This window comes from Dendropsophus ebraccatus, chromosome 2 (genome assembly GCF_027789765.1).
Source record: "Dendropsophus ebraccatus isolate aDenEbr1 chromosome 2, aDenEbr1.pat, whole genome shotgun sequence".
In the NCBI taxonomy this organism is placed as follows: Eukaryota; Metazoa; Chordata; class Amphibia; order Anura; family Hylidae; genus Dendropsophus; species Dendropsophus ebraccatus.
Genome location: NC_091455.1, coordinates 11,471,459 through 11,492,093, shown reverse-complemented (window position 1 = coordinate 11,492,093; position 20,635 = coordinate 11,471,459). Strand labels below are relative to the sequence as shown.

The window sequence follows — 20,635 nt, the reverse complement described above, 5'->3', positions numbered from 1 at the left end:
CAGCTTTGGCAGTGACTGGAGCACACAGACTTGGTATATACCTCTGTATACCCTGTAGGTGTTTGTGTTACTCTTGCAGCTTTGGCAGTGACTGGAGCACACAGACTTGGTATATACCTCTGTATACCCTGTAGGTGTTTGTGTTACTCTTGCAGCCTTGGCAGTGACTGGAGCACACAGACTTGGTGTATACATCTGTACACACTGTAGGTGTTTCATGTTGCTCCTGCAGCTTCGGCTGTGACTAGAGCACACAGACTTGGTATATACCTCTGTATTCCCTGTAGGTGTTTGTGTTGCTCCTGCAGCCTTGGCAGTGACTAGAGCACACAGACTTGGTATATACCTCTGTATACCCTGTAGGTGTTTGTGTTACTCTTGCAGCCTTGGCAGTGACTGGAGCACACAGACTTGGTGTATACATCTGTACACACTGTAGGTGTTTCATGTTGCTCCTGCAGCTTCGGCTGTGACTAGAGCACACAGACTTGGTATATACCTCTGTATTCCCTGTAGGTGTTTGTGTTGCTCCTGCAGTGTATTGTACGGCTCAGTAAACAGTCCACAGAACGTCCGCGGAGCGCTGTGAGGGAGCCGCTGCCAGCACTTGGCATGAGAACCCTCTAGGAACCTGTTCACAGGGAGATGTTTCCTGTTGTGGCCGTTCTCCCTTTATTGCATATCTTACAATGCATCCTGTTTCCAGTATTATTCCAAATATTATCTCCTCTCTCGCTCTCTGTTCTTTTCTGAGCCCGGCCCCCCCGGCCCGCTGTGGGAAGCAATGACTCCTTCCCCGCAAACAAATAGCGGAGCCGCATCTCCCACGCCACCAAACGCCATGAATCCCCCCCAGGCCAGGAGCCCCAGAGGATGCTGGGTGTGCTAGTCCTGTACAACTGCTCAGCCGGAGCTGCCTGGTGCATGAATAGAACGCTAGGACTGCAGTGCAGACTGACACAGACAGCAGGGATGGAACATTGCAGATGTATGCTTATATGATTTCTAAAGCAATGTTCAGCCTGAGCATTCTGGTTCATGAATAGAATATAGGTCATTATGGGGGGAGAGAACCTATATCTACCATGAACATTTATAAACTTTTACAATTTGCGTTTTTTCTCCTTTTTTCTTTTAAAAGGGGATTCTGGGAGAAATCTTTTTCTTTCAAGTCCACTGCTTTCAGAAAGTTATATAGATTTGTAATTTACTTCTATTTAAAAATCTTCCGTCTTCCAGTACCTATCAGCTGCTGTATGTCCTGCAGGAAGTGGTGTATTCTCTCCAGTCTGACACAGTGCTCTCTGCTGCCACCTCTGTCCATGTCAGGAACTGCCAGAGTAGCAGCAAATCCACATAGAAAACCTCTCCTGCTCTGGACAGTTCCTGACATGGACAGAGGTGGCAGCAGAGAGCACTGTGTCAGACTGAAGAGAACACACCACTTCCTGCAGGACATACAGCAGCTGATAAGTATGGAGACTGGAGATTTTGAAGTATAAGTATATTACATGTCTATATAACTTTCTGACACCAGGTAATTTGAATTTATTTTTTTTTTTTTGCTGGAGAACCCCTTTAATTGTTTATTGTTGTTGTCTTCCATCTGGTTAGACTGTTCATCCTGAGCTCCCTGGTTCACGGATGCATTGTATAAAGACCTGCAGGCAGGCTGTATCTTTATGTGACCTTTTAGATTCCTCCACCATGCTGACCCCTGACCTGTGCCCTGCGGCTCTACACTGTTCTATACGGTCAGCGTTGCATTGTGGGTATTCTATATCCTCTATATAATCCTATCTCTCCCTCTGCAGGTCTCGCCATTGGAGATGTCCCAGAGAACCAGACCATTGGGATTGTCCTCACGGTGCTGGGCGTGGTGGTCTTAGACTTCTGCGCCGATGCAACAGAGGGGCCGATCCGCGCCTATCTACTGGACGTGGCGGATACCGAAGAGCAAGACATGGCACTGAACATTCACGCCTTCTCTGCCGGTACGTGCGCTGCCTTCAGCTTCAATGACTCGGAACGTTCTGCAACTTTCTAGTATAAGGGGAAAGGAGAAGCGCTGTCATGGCGGCCATCAGCACTGCTATAAACCCCCTCCTTTTTCTTTGTATAGGAGTCTGGTCACATGGTCATTTTTTGATGGGCTCCCTGTATTACATGTTCGATTGGTCACCCTGTTTGGGAGCGGCCTGTAGGGGGCAGCAATTTAATCCTCATTATCATTATAGGTGATATATTCTTTCCAGTCTGACACAGTGCTCTCTGCTGCCACCTCTGTCCATGTCAGGAACTGTCCAGAGCAGGAGAGGTTTTCTATGGGGATTTGCTGCTACTCTGGACAGAGGTGGCAGCAGAGAGCACTGTGTCACACTGTAGAGAACACACCACTTCCTGCAGGACATACAGCAGCTAATAAGTACTAGAAGACTTGTGTTTTTCAAATAAAAGCAAATTACAAATCTTTTTCACTTTCTGACACCAGTTGATTTGAAAGAAAAAAGAAATAGCCAGAGTTCCCCTTTAAATGATTGCTATTGGTTGCACATAGCTCGCTGTATACCGATGATGTGTGGTTGGCAATGATCAATTCAAAGGACCATCTTATTGGTCGAGCAAATGGGTGGCGATCACGGTGATCAGCACTCAGTATTATGGCAGGTTCGGTATTTGTTGAACTTTTTGCTTCTTTTTGTGCCTGATTTCCTCCCCTCTTTGCCCACAGGTCTCGGTGGAGCTATCGGTTACATGCTCGGCGGTCTCGACTGGACTCAGACTTTCCTCGGATCTCTCTTCAAGTCTCAGCAGCAAGTCCTCTTCTTCTTCGCAGCCATCATCTTCACCGTGTCTGTCGGCCTTCACCTCTTCAGTATTGAAGAAGAACAGTTCAGCCCCCAGCAGGAGCGCCTGGAAGAAGAAGCCGACACCCTGTCAAGCATGAGGCTCAACAGCAGCCTGGCGCCCATGTCCCGGCTGAACGTCATCAACGAAGAGGAACCCTACAAGACCTTCCAAGACGAGGTCCAATCGGAGAAGGATCTCAACCTCGACTTTCTCGAAGTGGATATGAAAAGGAGCAAAAGCGATTCTGTCTTACACATGCCCGACGCCACGCTGGATTACGAGTCTGAGTTCTTACACTATATCGAGCCCTCGATTTTCCAGGACTCTTCCTACCCCAACACTCCCCGCAGCACTAGCCAGGAACTCCTTAAATCCAAATTCAACCGGCTGTCCGCCTTCCTCAGGGAGAACGAAAGAGAAGAGGAGATGTTACTCGATAATCACATCAACGAAGCTATAGTTCCCAATGGCGGAGATTTACTACAGAAGGAGAACATGAACGGACACACCAGTATAGGCATGAAGCAGTCCTGCACCGCCAACTCCATGCGGCGGCGCCGGCACATGTTCTATCGCCAACCCTCTTATACCTTCTCCTACTATGGGAAAGTAGGGTCCCACCGATACCGCTATCGCAGAGCCAACGCCAGCCTGCTGATCAAGTCGTCCCGTAGCATGAATGACATCTATGACATACAGAAGAGACAGCGCCAAAGGCAGAGGCATCGGAACCAGAGCGGTGCCACCAACTCCAGTGGGGATACAGAAAGTGAGGAAGGAGAGACTAAGACCACCGTCAGGCTGCTCTGGCTTTCCATGCTGAAGATGCCCAAAGAGCTCTTACGTCTCTGTTTGTGCCACTTACTGACCTGGTTTTCCATTATTGCCGAAGCAGTGTTCTACACGGACTTCATGGGTCAGGTCATCTTCGAAGGGGATCCTAAGGTACATCATGCTGCTACTTCACTGATCCGTAGAGGGGATCTGCTGTGCTAATGGAAAGTGGAGGGGTATGGTGATTTCTAGGGACCTGGAGGGACTGCTGGGGATGTAGGGGATGATTTAACTACTAGGGTAAGAGGGGGTTTATGTGATTACCTTAGAAGCAAATCTGTACTGAGCCCCCCTCCCCTCCAAACCACCTATACTTATATATGTATTTTCAATGAGTCCATGACTGTTCCTCCTGGTACCAGCAAGTAAAAAAAAAAATATATATCTTTTTTTTTTAAAGTGTCACTGTCTAATTTTTTTTGCAGAAATCAATAGTACAGGCGATATTAAGAAACTTTGTAATTGGGTTTAAAAGCCGTAAAAGCAGTTTGAAGCTCTACCCCCTGTGTTCATGGTTTTCTTATAGAGAGGGGAGGGGTGGAGGGAGATGAGGCACCAAAACAGGACAACAAAGAGTTAATTTACAGCTACATTACCAGGCTATCTCCTCTGACCTCAGCACTGACCTCTTTGTCCTCTGAATACCGGCTTTCATACAGCTCCCGCTGTGTAATCCTTTGTTCTCTGCTCTCTGCTGGCGACTAATCTCCCTCCTCCCCTCTCCATAGGTTACACAGGGCTCGACTGATGTAAAAGAGTCGATATTTCCTGATAATGAGCAGTGAATGAAAGAGGGGGGGACCTGGGAAAAGTCTTTTTGAATGCAGATAATGGCAGATTTCCCTAATAAACAAAATTACAAAAATTCTTAAAATCGCCTGTACTTTTGATTTCTGCAAAAAAAAAAAAAAACTTGAAGGGTGGGGTCAAATGGGCAGAGCCTAGAGCATCCATGGATGCTGGAACTACAGGGGTAGAATGGAGCTTCTGTGACTATTACAGAAGTAGCTTTTATGTTTTTTTGTGATTTGCACCTGGTTTCCTCGTATGTTCTGACTTTGGACCCATCAGTGCTGTAAGAGGGGTCCTGTATGCTGTTAGAGGGGTCCTGTATGCTGTTAGAGGGGTCCTGTATGCTGTAAGAGGGGTCCTGTATGCTGTTAGAGGGGTGCTGTATGCTGTTAGAGGGGTCCTGTATGCTGTTAGAGGGGTCCTGTATTCCGTAAGAGGGGTCCTGTATGCAGGATACTCCTGTAGTCTGTAAGGAGTCCTGTATTCTGTGAGAGGAGTCCTGTATTCTGTGAGAGAGGAGTCCTGTATTCTGTGAGAGAGGAGTCCTGCATTCTGTGAGAGAGGAGTCCTGCATTCTGTGAGAGAGGAGTCCTGCATTCTGTGAGAGAGGAGTCCTGCATTCTGTGAGAGAGGAGTCCTGCATTCTGTGAGAGAGGAGTCCTGCATTCTGTGAGAGAGGAGTCCTGTATTCTGTGAGAGAGGAGTCCTGCATTCTGTGAGAGAGGAGTCCTGCATTCTGTGAGAGAGGAGTCCTGTATTCTGTGAGAGAGGAGTCCTGTATTCTGTGAGAGAGGGGTCCTGTATTCTGTGAGAGAGGAGTCCTGCATTCTGTGAGAGAGGAGTCCTGCATTCTGTGAGAGAGGAGTCCTGCATTCTGTGAGAGAGGAGTCCTGTATTCTGTGAGAGAGGAGTCCTGCATTCTGTGAGAGAGGAGTCCTGCATTCTGTGAGAGAGGAGTCCTGTATTCTGTGAGAGAGGAGTCCTGTATTCTGTGAGAGAGGAGTCCTGTATTCTGTGAGAGAGGGGTCCTGCATTCTGTGAGAGAGGAGTCCTGCATTCTGTGAGAGAGGAGTCCTGCATTCTGTGAGAGAGGAGTCCTGCATTCTGTGAGAGAGGAGTCCTGCATTCTGTGAGAGAGGAGTCCTGCATTCTGTGAGAGAGGAGTCCTGCATTCTGTGAGAGAGGAGTCCTGCATTCTGTGAGAGAGGAGTCCTGCATTCTGTGAGAGAGGAGTCCTGTATTCCGTAAGAGGGGTCCCGTGTGCCCTTAGAGAGGGGTCCCGTGTGCCGTTAGAGAGGGGTCCCGTGTGCCGTTAGAGAGGGGTCCCGTGTGCCCTTAGAGAGGGGTCCTGTATCCTTTAACCTGACAATTTATTCTTTTCTTTAGGCGATCTCTAATTCAACACAACTACATCAGTACAATGCCGGGGTGCAGATGGGCTGCTGGGGCCTGGTCATATACGCTGCTACTGCCGCCATCTGCTCAGGTAAGAGATACAGAATGCCAGGAAGAGACGTCGCCTTCTGTCATGTTATATTCTGCTATGTATACATACATGACCTCCATTATGGCTGCCATTACTATTGCCCACTGATCAGGGCCATGCTGGATGGCAGAGCTGTATACAACAAGCTGCATCAGATGGACCCAGCGTTCCCACAGGCTCAACTATGATGCCTGGTTGTGCCGGATTAAAATAACACCATGTACCAGTAGGCGGCTACTCCGAATGGCTGGATATGTGAACCTGACATTCAGCTTACTATTTATATAGGAATAAGCTGCTCGGGGGCACAGGAAAGCTGAGTAACCTTAATGGCAACCATATTAGTGGTCCCCCCTCTTTCCTAGACACAGGTATGATGCCGAGAATTATATTAAAGGGATTGTACACCAAAACTTTTTTTCATTTAAATCAACTTCTAGTAAAAAAAATCTCCAGTCTTCCAGCACTTATTAGCTGCTGTATGCAGTGGCGTAGCTACCATAGAGGCAGGGTAGGCAGTTGCCATGGGGCCGATACAGGAGGGGAGCCCGGGGGAGAAGGTAAGAGCGTGTTTCCTTCTGCTTAACCCCTTATGTACTGCAGTGTGTAAGTGACCCAATGTTTACTTACATGCTGCAACACCAAAAAGGGTTAACAAGCAGAAGACAGAGATCTCTGCTTTGCTGCACTGATAACCCCTGACCTCTGTTCTCCAGCTGGCAATCAAGTAGGAAAGAAGGGGGCGTAGGGTAGAGGGGGCCCTTAAAAGTCTTTGCTATGGGGCCCCGTGAATCCTAGCTATGCCCCTGGCTGTATGTCCTGCAGGAAGTGGTGTATTATTTCCAGTGAGAGACAGGAGAGACAGAGAAATTTTCTATGGGGATTTGCTGCTGTTCTGGACAGTTCCTGACATGGAGTGATGGTGGCAGCAGAGAGCACTATGTCAGACTGGAAAGAATACACCACTTCCTGCAGGACATACAGCAGCTGATAGGTACTGGAAGACTGGAGATTTTGTAATAGAAGTTAATTACAAATCTCTGGCACTTTCTGGCACCAGTTGATTTGAAAGAAAAATTCTTTTGGTGAACTACCCCTTTAAGGGGTTCTGTTCATGTGTATACTGTCAGACAAGCCATGCTGTGTAGGGATAAGTGCCCGGCTCCGGTGTCAGAGCTCACAGAGCATTGATTAAATCATGTATCATGTCGGGAGAGGGATAATCTGCGGCAGATGTTGCTGGTTTCGTCCTCTTCTCATTGACAGATGAATGGGCTCCTGTGAGCCGGTGACAGCACGTGGACATCCATGTGTTCCTGGAGCGGAGAGTATTAGGATGAGCAGCAGAGTCTGCTGGAAGTATGACCCCTATCATCATAGTCACCAATATGGCACTGATTCATGACATCTGTCACCTCTGGGTCTGGACACAGATGGCAGCGACTTTTTTCTTCTTGCCCTTTTACCCCCTTTGTCCTGTGTAGTCTTATATGCCTCGTACCACCTGAGCAGAAAGGACCGGATAAGTCGTTGTAGCTTACCTGCAATGTACACCTTGTACTATAATAAACCAATGACCGGTCTCATAATAATATTAATAGGTTTATGGTTACATTGCTGGTGGTCTAGGGCAATGAAGGGGTTAATGTGTGTTTGACCATGACCTGTATGACATCAGCAACCAGTCCTATCCTACTTTTTTGACCTTTTTGACCATCTCTACAATGTATGATTACCGCGAATGAGTAAATAATCAGGAGTCTGTTGTTTCGTGCAGCTTTGCTACAGAAGTATCTGGACAACTACGACCTAAGCATCAAAATCATCTACATTCTCGGGACCCTGGGCTTCTCCATCGGCACCACGGTGATGTTCATCTTCCCCAATGTCTACGTCTCGATGATAATGATAAGCACCATGGGGATCGTCTCCATGAGCATCTCCTACTGTCCGTACGCCCTGCTGGGACAATACCACGAAATAGATGAGGTGAGAGCACATTGCAGTACCAGACGCAACAGTGATGGTTTTAAAGAGTTTGGTTACAAAAATGTTCTTCCTTCTTTTCCCCTACAGTATATTCATCACAGTCCCGGGAACTCCAAGAGAGGTTTCGGCATAGACTGCGCCATCTTGTCTTGCCAGGTCTACATCTCGCAGATTTTGGTGGCCTCTGCCCTGGGCGCGGTGGTTGACCTTGTGGGCAGTGTGCGGGTGATACCCCTGGTGGCTTCCATAGGCTCCTTCCTTGGATTTCTCACAGCTACGTTCTTGGTAATGTACCCCGACGTCCAAGATGACAACAAAGAGGAACCCAAATGCCCAGTTGCTTCGGACGCCACTATCGCTAACGGAGTGGATCCCGAGAAGCCCCTGGTGCTAAAGCTCTCCCCCAAGGGGCAGGCAGCCGCAACTCCTCCAGAAGTAGAAAGCGAATCAGCCGTGTGAGCAGACGCTCTAGGAAAAAAAGAAATCACGACACATTCCAGACCGCGCAGACCCGCCCATAGCGACATAACCACAAGCGCACGTCTAGACTCAACCCATGACCCATAGCTTCACGTGTGCCGCAAGTTACAGTGTGCTTATGTTACAGAAGTGACGGGAGGTCGCTTCCGGTCCAATCACCGGGGGGAGACAAAACCCGGAGAACTAGATGAAAAATCATTTACTTTTCCGGTTTTGTGCATTTTGCCTTTTTTCTTTTTCTGCATGTGGAGCAAAACGTATGTTATATGCAACAATTAGGTTTGCGGTATTTTATAACACTTTGGGTGTATAGAAGACAATAACGTCTTTAATGATTTTACGCACTCATCAAAGTCCATCGCTCTGTGGCACGCAGTGAATCCGCCATTCTAGAATTCTCCACCTAGAATTTTGCCCCCCTCCCCCCCAAAATTTTTACAAAATGTTATTTTCTCATTAGTTTGCACTGCTTCCTCCTCCCTACTGCTTGTGCAGTTTGTAATTATATTCATGAATCAGGGAGCTCAGGATGAGCAAGTTGCATGCAGCTTAATGTAAGTTATAAGGTGGAGAAGGCACTTTGATCCGTTGCGTGCCGGGGCCGATGCACTTTCTCCTCTGCAGCCGTGTGCTTCACCTGTTCTTTTTTTTTTTTGCCACCAAGTGATAAAAAAGCAAAGTATATCTATATTTTTTACTAGATTGCATCTATTTAATTTAGAAACTCTATATAGTTTGTGTTGGAATGTACCAATAGTTTTGGTTTTAAAATTCCATCCGGTTGCAGGACGCGGCGAGGATGTGTATGCGGTTACAGAATTCCTTTTCACTTGACGTCAGGTGTTCTAGATTTAAAGCAATACTACCCTTATTTCCTCCAATCGCGCGTCAGGTCGGGAAATAAATGGCACCAGAAAAGAAATCCGCTTTTATATCCAAAGCGAGTAATGTAAAAAAAAATAAAATTAAAAAAAGTTCTTTTCTACCGCCATATAATTTTAACAATTTTCTGAAGCTATTTTTCATTTTGGATTGATTGTGTCTGTCATTTTCTTTTTTGTTATAGCGTTGTTTGCATATTACAGGTTAGCTAAGAAACTCATTTACTGTGTATGCAGCGTGAGACCGCACTGGCGCGTTTTGGCCTTTGGACTCTAGATCTGGACTTTATAGGCTGGGTTCACGCAGGTGTAAAACAAGACCAACATTGTGTAAATTGTTCTTTTATGGTGCGATCACACCTACAGGATCTGCAGCTGATTTCATTTAAATAACTGAACACAGCATCAAATCTGCACCATCAAATCTGCTGCAGATCTGCTGCAGATCCTGTAGGTGTGAACGCACCCTTAAAAGGACAATGGTGAACCTTAATATTAGCGTGCATTTTTTTTTCCCTGTGGTATTTTTTTATTTCTCTTAAAGGGACATTAGTAAAAAAAAAAAATGTTACCACTTTTTTTTTTTTTGTTTGTTTGGCAATGAGAATCATGGAAAGAAAAATGGTGAAGAGAAGCCCCTGTATGAACCCGGTCTATCACACTGCACTTGTGCTGATGCTTGTGCTGTGGTGATGTTATAGTATTGTATCTACATAGCAGCAGCCAAATTCTGTGATCTCCGTGATGCATGTTTTCAGGGACTTTTTTCTGGTAGGTTAGGGAACATGGCCCTGGGCTTTGTCTGAGATGGAAAAGTAGTAAAATAAAAAATTGCACTGGAAATGATGCATCATGGGAGATATCTAAAAAAAATATTTGGGCAGGTAAATGATAAATAGAGGTTTCCTTTAAATGTCTGTTTATAAGAGGGGAACTATTAAGTCAAACAGATGGTGGCTTTTACCCTATCTGGAAGGTATAGACATCTAGCTCAATGTCAGTGTGCTGTGCATAAGCCTGGACTGATTTTGTAGAGCACAAAATCTTTAGCTTTGGAGTTTAATTTTTGGCACGCGCATGGGAGACTTTTTGCTCTGAGCACCGAATTTTAAATTTTTTTTTTTTCATTTTCTTCTTTGCACTTTGTGATAATCGATCATGACTCCTCAATAGTTGTATTGAAATGCATGGTTTATAATATGTATATACTAAGATACTGGCATGTCAAGAGAAAAAAAATCATTTTGCCTTAAACAACATGCTTTTTAAGAACGTAAATATTGTTCCGCCGCCGGTCAGTAGGCGCTGGGCAGGAGTTTACTGACACTTGAAGGAAAAATAGGTTGATGTTTGCAGAAAAAATCCTCATGGGTGTACAGTACAATACCATTAATCCAGGTCCTGACCTGCCAGATTATCAGATGACAACGGATCCATAAATACTGTATATATTACAATACTATCACTTTTCTAGTATTCTTATTGTTCTACTCAGTCTTCCATTTCGGGTTTTGCAAGATTTCGACTTGGTGGATCTGAGGGGGGAAAAAAACCATTTTGAAAGGTGGAAAATGCTGGCTTAAAGGAATTTTACTGTACTTAGTCTATATGTTTCATCATTCTACAGTTTACAACTATGTCCTTCTGTTACTTTACAACAGTTACATGCAAAACTACATCCTATTGGAACACAGTGTGAAAAGTCACGCCCCCGAGGATCCATCATGCTAGGCTGATTATGCAGAACCGGTCAGCAGCATTGTGAATGCAGCTCTGGATGTGACTGTAGTATAAGTAAAGCTGATTATGATATATAGATTGTATCTAAGCTGTTTAATGGTGTTGAAGGGTGAACCTAGGCCTTAAAGAGATGTACGGCATCACATAACTCTAGCCCCCCCAGCAATAACAATATATATATGCGGAGTGTAATAATGCATTACCTGCCTATGCTGACACTATTGATGCGGTGCCTGCACTAGACCAATCCTGGCGTTGATTTACTGCAATACTAAAATTTTTCAAAACTTTGACATTACTTGAACTTACGTCTTTAAAGCCATCAGGAGTCTGACCTAATCTTTATCGAGGGTCGATGGCCATCGCATCATTTATGACACTTGAAGTAAAATGAGTTTTAGCTGCTGATTTATGTAAAGTTAAGCCAGTGATCATCGAAGACTACTAAAGCTTCCCTCAGTCACGCACAATCATAAAGCAAACTGCTGCAAAGCTGTGATCAGGGAAGATGGCAATCATATGATTCATCCTAAATCCCCCATCTCACAGTCAGCAGAATCCTCTGCTAATGCTCACAGTATAGTCAGGGTCATAGAGCTTGAACGTTAGTTGGCATTTTATACTACCCAGCATGCACTTGGCTTTCTTAGCAGCTAATATTTGGGATCATAAAACTGCATAATATGAAAGAAGCTCAATCTGCTGCACAGGAGACTGCCTCTCCATGCTGCACAGGCTTGTTTTCCATCCTATGAATATGCAAATATCCTCTAAGGAACAAAACGACTCTCTAGTGCCACCTATTGCTAGCTACCCGCAATTCTAACTCATTCTCTATCATGGTTTCAAGGTTATAATATACTGTCCCAGCTAAATCATATGTAAGCCATCTGTAGAACGCTGTTTTGGGGTTCTTGCTTCCTACCAGTACAATAAATCCACATCATTTGTCAGGATTTTATAGCTGCTCCTTCTACACAGTGTCTTATTACACCCCCACCCCCTTAATGCCACAGACCGTACGTGGTGTCCATGACAAGAAGGACAGAAACAGGGTATATAGTATAGAATGAAAATCTTGGTTTTAGGTCAATGGTTGGACCCCATTACCGCTGATCTACATTGCAGAATTGCCATGGTTAGACTTAGCTAAGCCACGGAAACTTTTTGAACGAATTTGAGGGTTGAAGTAACGTCATGTTTTCTTGGACCCCATAGATAGCGCCTTAGTGTAGGTTACACTGTAAAATTTTTCTCTTGTTGGGAGCCGAGATTGCTCTGGAACTTGGAACCATATGCCTCTTTCCATAGGAGCCCAATCACTGGCCCACCATAAAGCATGACTGGTCACTGGCAATGTCTTAGGTCATAGGACCACTACAGATCACCATCATACTTTTCACAGGTCTGAGAGTTGTCGAGACAAGTCTAAAGACGCCGTAATCAACCATGTGGCCTATTCTATGTGTGATTGTAGAAAATTTTATTTTCATATAATGACTTGGGATGGGTCCCCTTATAAGTCACCAAAGACTGTATGATAGTAGACGTACTCTGTAGGACCAAGGTGGGTGGTCTCCACAGTGTTCGTCCACCAACATTGGCAGATGTCATGCGGAAAGATGGACGGGAGAGTAGGATCATGGTTTTTATTGGAATTGTTAGTAGTTAATAGAAGTATCCCATATATATATAATGGTAGACAACCACCATGGAGTGAACGCCTAGAGTGTCTGCCACATATATGATAGAATTGAAGATTTATAAATGCCAATATCTCTTAAAAAGGAAAATTTTAAAGGAAAACGCCAGCCTGCTAGTAGGGCACAGTAAATGTCTTGGTCTCCATATTACAGTATGGTTTCCACATTGTAGCGACTTATGGTTATCTGTAGTACATAGCTTACTATGCCACCAGCTATGTGTCAGGCTCCGCCCCCTTAACCTTATCCAATCTACACCTTAATATTTTGGTTTCTTAAAGGGGAACATTTTGTGATGGCTGGAGTTGTCCTTTAAGCTTTCGCTAGTGCCTACAGTTTAGTGATGAAGTATTAATGGTTAATGGTTGATACAAGGTGAAGATAAAGTGTTATTTATTAACCTACTGATTGTATCTTTTTGTTAGTTTTGGGGGGTAGCGTCTAGCTGGCCCCTCTGTGTTAGGGGAGGGGGGAGATATACCAAGGGAGCTGACTATTTACAGCGTATCCCTTCTACAATGTGCTTCCGTGCAGACTGGCGCCTCCTGCAGGTCCTGTTATAACTGCACCCTCTGGCGGTCAGTATACGGCCCATATACACTATATATAAGCTAATACTCGAATTTACAAGCATGTGATAATATTTTCCTGGGAGATAGATGACTTTTTATATAGCAGGTGCCAACTTGGATCTTTTGGCACCAGATGTGCCGTAGTGTCACCACTTACTTTACTGGCACAAGGGTCGTAGAAGACGAATCTCATCTAGAAATCTGCAGCTCACAGATACAGGGGCACAAGCTCCCATTGGCAGTATTGGTGTGGAGATGGAGGTGTGATCACTTGCCGCTTGCTTCATGTGTAGAATATTTTGGCACCTGATATAGCTTTGCCTATCCACCTATGTCATCAGAGGCAACTCTATATTAAAGTCTGTCATCTCTTAAAGCATTAGCTCCAGCTTGTGATGCTGCTGCCGATCCTGGTGCATTAGCTCCGGCTTGTGATCCTGGTGCATTAGCTCCGGCTTGTGATCCTGGTGCCGATCCTAGTGCCGATCCTGGTGCATTAGTTCCGGCTTGTGATCCTGGTGCCGATCCTGGTGCATTAGCTCCGGCTTGTGATCCTGGTGCCGATCCTGGTGCATTAGCTTAGGCTTGTGATCCTTGTGCCGATCCTGGTGCATTAACTCCGGCTTGTGATGCTGGTGCCGATCCTGGTGCATTAGATTCCACTTGTGATCTTGGTGCCGATCAGTAGGTTTATTAGTTGGCAGCATGGCCACCTGGGCTGCAGTATTTTTCCATGGCATGGTGGTCAGGGAACGAACTGATACTTATTATGAGATGTATAGGACCACTGCATGGCGCCATACCCCAGAGAACAGTCTGTGTAGTGTAGGGCATTATAGGCCTTGGTATGTGCGATAAAACACCCATCATATTGCAGATCATTCTTTATTAGAAAATATATACATAGATGAGTCCAATGGTGGACAGACATTGCTCGAAACAGGATCTGTAGCTGGTACCAGCGCAAATCCAGAGATCTTTTGGCGCCATGTATTTAAAGGATTGTGTGAATTGCAGCTTACTGTAAGGACCCAGAGGTGTACGATGATGGCGGTAAGAGATGCAGACAGCGAGTCTACTTGGTGTTGGACATAGCAGACTACTGTATTTTGAGTGAAGTCTTTGCACCATGTCAATGGTTTGGTCTTTGGTTGCTCTATTCCAGACATTGGCAGCTGACACCAGCAAGCCCCATATTGGCTTGCTAGCCTCAATGCTGGGACTTATAGTCCCCACAAGCTGCATGGTTATGTTTTCTTACAAAAAAAATATTCTTAAACAATATCCTTGATTGGTATCTCCTGTAGAGGAGATGCGGACTTGTCTTGTGCTCATGCCTTATCATCTACTTGGCTTCGGTATTGCCCCCCCACTTCTGCACATGTATATATGGGAGCTTACAATCTTAAGAATGTGTTCTTACGTATGTTTTCTATTCTGGTAGCTTGGAGAAAAATATCTCCCTAATTTTCCTGTGTTTTTTATGGGGGTTCACCAAATCTGGAGGATGTAGAGCAGTGTTCACCAACATGTCACTTTCCAGCTGTTGCAAAACTACAATTTCCATCATTCGCATTACGTTCTGTTGATCTGTAAAGATGCTGTTTTGCAACAGCTGGAGAACCACTAGAGGAACCCCGCAGGACCAGCTTTAACCTTAGAGTTGCACTTTCTGACTCTTAGACTTTCCCAATTCTAGTAAGCTCTTTGCTTTACTCCATATTAGTACCTATTAGAGACCAATAAAAGTATTATCATCACCTTCAAAAAGTGACTACAACTAAGAGCTATGGGTGTGTGGGGGGGAGCAGATGTAGTCAGGTCCCTGCTCTTGGGCCAGGGCACCATAGATCCCTTCTGCGCGTCTTCCAGTGTGATAGGGGACGTGAAACGGATGGCTTATTGCAGCATGGGGCAGTAGAGCCCCTAATCTTATAATATGTGCATTAGCCTTGTGAGGAGATCTGAAGAATAACATAAAGCTCCCGAGTCCCAAATCTATAATAGGGCCTTCAAACCACATAAACTTCCTTTGGACCAGGGTTCGGGAGCAACTGCTACCTCTGCGTCCTTTATAGCGACATCCCTAGCGAACACTGTCTATGGGACCGTAGAGTTACAACCTGTTTTCCGGGATATGCAGCGTTCTTTTTCGGTTGGACATGTCATACTCTTATTCCGAAGTAGTTATTCTATGGTAGCCCTATTCGTATCCTGGTCTACTGATCATGGGTCACTCCGCGGGGGGCATCACATTTGTGCTTTGTCACATCATAAGCCTTACTAGGTGTATAGTGTTAGAAAATAACACCAAAATGACATTACTGCAGCGTTCCCCCCCTTCCCGCCCCTGTAGAGCGCCCGGCTCTGCTCTATCTATAGACTTCTATATATACTTGTACCTTCCCGCAGTGTATGTAGCTTTGATTTCACATTCATTATGTGCCTCCTCTGTGTGTCGTTGCCTGGCTCCCTGTATAGTTATGTAGGCCGGTTATGTTTGTACTTTTTTCCTTGTTTGTAAAAATGTTTTAGTTTTCTGACTACAAGGTCTCGTTTAGATGAATGTCCAGACCTCGACCCCCTCTGAGGGTCAAATGAGGTCACCATAGGATTCTAGTGATTTTAGTGTGCCTCACTACGTTTTCGTTGGGCCTTTGCAACTGTAATAGGGAAGTTATAATATAATAGTTTCAGCCATCTGAACGAAGTTTAAGACTCCAAAAAAAATTGCACTTTGAATCCTCCAAAAATTCGACCGTTTGCACATGGATGCGTCCTGTCATCCAACGAGGCTTCAGATCCAAAAATGATAGTGGGATTTACCAAAATGGGGAAATTGGAGCTGTTTCTTACAGCAAAGGACTGGAAATTGGATTGGGTGGGGATTGCCATATATATTAGATTGAAGTAGTTCGGTGGGTGGGGGGGCATAATAAAGTCCTGGTGCCCGTGCAGTGCCGCAACCCGCTTCTGGACCCCACTGACAGTCAGCAGATTTCCCCCACAGCCACGTCACGACCCGGCTGATGGATGCCCCACTGAGCCAGTCAGTGAGTGGGTTGGGACACCGCTGCAGTCACTGGGGGCTCAATCCCATCCTTCAGTGACGTGTCAGCCAGGTCGTGACGCACCCTGAAGCTGGGGAAAGGCAACATCCGTCGGGGTACGGGAGCCCGGTGATGCGGCACAGTGTGGGCAGGGGGTCCAGTAAGCACTATCTTTGTTACGTTCCCCCCCTGCCCCCTTCCGGAATTGATTTTTCACCAATCCCCCTCCCCCCCTTCGGACTTCTCCTAATTTTGGCTGAATCTGGCGACCATCGGCGCATTAGTCGACTATCTAATGTGTATAATGGCTTATGGACTAACCGGTAAATATTGGGAGAAAGAAGGATTGAACAGTTGGATTTCAAAAAGACCGTCAATCTTTTTGGTTTAATGAGGCCTTTTTTTCCTCTTCCCATCTGGTATACATGTACACTCTGCCTGTCTGAGCATCCATGTGTATGTCGGGATCAGCAGAAATGGCTACTTGGTTGTCAGCTATCTGAGATGTATGAACAGCTTTACTTTTCCTATGAATACTTTTGATCACTTTCCATCACTATCTATTTGCTATTATGGTATTATGCTCGCCATGTGGAGGCAGACCACGCGTGGCCCTCTGGCGGCTTCAGGACCACAAGTATCTTGTTAGGTGCAGAAACTTGTAGTCCTTGTGTTTCCAGATTACCACCGGTTTGCTAAAGGTTAAAATGTAAGTTTTATGGTTTAAATTTTAAATTAAGCTTTTTTTTTTTTTCTTAAATTTTAATTTTCAAAAATGTTTAATCCCCCCCCCCCCCAAATAACCTATAATGTACAGAGAAATTCAGTTTTATGAAGAGTTGACTATTTTGGTATGAGGCATTTATTAAAGAGAGACCTGTAGGAGCTCTATCTATATACACAGAGAAATATATGTGAAAGGCTTTACATTTTTAGTTACATAGCGAGACCTTCGATGTAACGAAACACTGAAATGACACGCAACTTTTTTTTTTTTTTTTAATGCCTGGAAAGCTGCACTTTAGGCATCTCATAATGAAGAAAAAAAAAAGATTCTGGTTCTATAGTGAACTGCCCGTATAAACAACTACTTTTTATCAACTTATTAAGTTGAGCACTATCGTAGCTCTTGCTGAGTTTAGCGAATCTTTATAAGCGTGTGTTAAACACATGAAGCTGTTTGTTTTTAAAGAGGGAAAAAGGGATTAAGCGCGAGTGACGTCACGAGCGACCGATCGCCGAATGATTTGATTTTGTCGTTTTATTATTGTTTTTTTGATTTGTTATTACACTGTGGAGCTTGTATTATTATTATATTATTATTTTTCCTGTTTTGATCATTTGCATGATTTTTTTTTTTTTTTTTTTTTTTGCTGTAATTTTGTTGAAGCCATGTTCCGTGTTATTTTCTGTTCAGTTTGTATGATCTGGTTTAATTTAATGATGATAATAATAATGAAAAAAAAAATTGGGGGGATTTTTCCGAAACCCCGCTCTGTATACAGTGTATTTCGATACGTTGTTCAACAGTTCAATCTTAATAAACATTTCAATAACTGATTGCACCCGTTGTACGTTGTCTTTATTTACACCTTACGCAATGTTTTTACCTGTACTTGGATTCAGCATTCTTTCTATAATTACGCTATATCCTGAAAGATTTCTCAGCCTTTTTGACCAGAACAGTCCCCTTCGAGGGATATCTCAATACTGTATAACTCACCCAAAAGGTTTTAATCCATTAATAAAATCTCTATTCATTGTGTGTTATTATAGTGCTTGAAAATACTCTATATTGTTATTTCTACTACTTCTTTTTCCTTCTTCTTTATTTTCTTCCTTCTCCTCCTCCTCATTACACAGCACAGCACTAACCAGCCAATCACAGCACATATGCAAATAGCTGAAATGTAGCAGCCAATAGAAACCTGCAGGTCCTTCACTCAGTGCCTGACACCATTTATGGTCACATGTTCCCTACTGGACAATAGAAGATGGCAGGTCCTTACTATTTTGCCTCAGACATAAAGTTTTATCTGCTCTTTACATCAAACCTGTGGGCTTTATTCTGTATAGCACATAAACTATTATAACCGTTAACCAGCAGAACTGTGCATTCAGCTCTGGGTGTGAATGGAGTATGAGTGGTTTTGCCTTATTTTTTTTTGTCATTTATATAGATTATACCTAAACTGATTACAATAATCAGAATCACCAGGACACTGTATTATGTGTATAACAACACAACCCCAGAAAGCAGAAAATGTGTGCACAAGATAAGCAATGTTGAGGGTGAGTTCACACATAACGTATCCGCAACAGATTTCACACTGCGCGTTCTCAGCAAAAACCGCTGCGGATCCCTTCACTGTCACATTCAATCAGATAACATACTGGTAGCAGCATTGTCATCCTACTGCATGTAAAAGGCAGCCCCCTTAACCTCCGCAGCCTGGTGCATACATTACCGGTCCGTTCTCCGGCTTGCTTCGGGGCAGCAGATACATTATGTGTGAATCCACCGTAAAGGGGTATTTTGGGTGACACTGTTATGGGGGATGTGTACAGTGTCGCACTGGGGCATCGGAGGATCCTCTGGTAGGTCCCGGGCCGACACGCAGGAAGCACACAGTGTCTGTCGGGCGGCAGGGCCCCTGACAGACACAGTGCTCCCCCTTTAACAATGCTGTCACCTGACTGGGCCCAGTGTTCAGGGCAAAGGGCATCTATAAGGGGGGAATAATACAAAGGGCATCTATAAAGGGGCAATAATACGGGGGGGCATCTATAAGGGGGAATAATACAGAGGAGGCAATCTACAAGGGGGATAATACAGGGGAGCCGAGCAGCTGGGGGAGAAGAGAGCCGATGGGGGAGCATCTTGTAAGGTAAGTTGTGTCTTTTTTTTTTTTATCTGCTTTGCACAAGGTGGGGGAATAGTACAGGGTGGCATCTATAAGGGGGGAATAATACAAAGGGCATCTACAAGGGGGATAATACAGGGGAGCATCTATAAGGGGGAATAATACAGGGGGGAGCCATCTACAAGGGGGATAATACAGGGGAGCATCTATAAGGGGAATAATACAGGGGGGCCATCTATAAGGGGAGAATACTACAGGGGGGAGCCATCTATAATGGGGGGAAAATACACGGGCTAAGAGGGGAATAATACGGGGGGGGCATCTGTAAGGGGGGGGGGGGGGAATAATACCGGGGGAGCCATCTATAAGGGGGGAATAATACCAGGGGGAGGCATCTATAAGGGGGAATACTACACAGGGGCCATCTATAAGGGGGGAATAATACAGGGGAGCCATCTATAAGGGGGAATACTACACAGGGGCATCTATAAGGGGGGAATAATACAGGGGGGCATCTATAAGGGGGGGAATAATACAGGGGGGAGCCATCTATGAGGGAAAAATACAGGGGGGAGCCATCTACAAGGGGGATAATACAGGGGAGCATCTAAAAGGGGGAATAATACAGGGGGGAGCCATCTACAAGGGGGATAATACAGAGGAGCATCTATAAGGGGGATAATACAGGGGGGGCCATCTATAAGGGGGAATAATACAGGGGGGAGCCATCTACAAGGGGGATAATACAGAGGAGCATCTATAAGGGGGATAATACAGGGGGGGGCCATCTATAAGGGGGAATAATACAGGGGTGAGCCATCTACAAGGGGGATAATACAGAGGAGCATCTATAAGGGGGATAATACAGGGGGGGCCATCTATAAGGGGGAATAATACAGGGGTGAGCCATCTATAAGGGGGAATATTATGGGGGGGACATCTATAAGGGGGGAATAATACGGGAGAGCCAGCTATAAGGGGGATAATACGGGGGGGAGGGGCATCTATAAGGGGGAGAATACAGGGGGGCCATCTATAAGGGGGGAATAATACGGGGGAGCCAGCTATAAAGGGGATAATATGGGGGGGGGGGGGGGGGCATCTATAAAGGATAGCGGTGGCAGCTGTGGTGTTAGTCAGTATGTGGTGGTAATATTTGTTACTTGTGTTCCGGTACTGTGTTTTATTGGTCTTAGTATACAGGATTTAGTCAGTAACAATATGATGGTAATGGTTGTGGTGAGGCGGTAATATTTCCCTCTTGTATACTGGTATTATTGGTAATAGTGTTCAGTAAACAGGATTTGGTCAGTAATGTCGGTCTTGGCATGCATATATATATATATTGTAGACATGTCACTGGTAAAGTGTTCGAGGGGGTGTACATCTCACCT

At 44.9% G+C, this 20,635-nt stretch overlaps 1 protein-coding gene across 3 annotated transcripts in view; it reads left to right on the top strand.

The window, feature by feature from the left end:
* Positions 1 to 17,942, top strand: part of SLC45A4 (solute carrier family 45 member 4) — an 83,669-nt gene extending 65,727 nt beyond the window's left edge. For all 3 annotated transcript variants that reach the window (XM_069957034.1, XM_069957035.1, XM_069957036.1), the window contains exons 4-8: positions 1,815 to 1,994; positions 2,732 to 3,795; positions 5,863 to 5,962; positions 7,740 to 7,951; positions 8,039 to 17,942. In XM_069957034.1, coding sequence (XP_069813135.1) covers positions 1,815 to 1,994; positions 2,732 to 3,795; positions 5,863 to 5,962; positions 7,740 to 7,951; positions 8,039 to 8,410 — 1,928 coding nt within the window. In that variant the 3' untranslated portion in view covers positions 8,411 to 17,942. The remainder of the gene's footprint in view (positions 1 to 1,814; positions 1,995 to 2,731; positions 3,796 to 5,862; positions 5,963 to 7,739; positions 7,952 to 8,038) is intronic.
* The last annotated feature ends 2,693 nt before the right edge of the window (positions 17,943 to 20,635 follow it).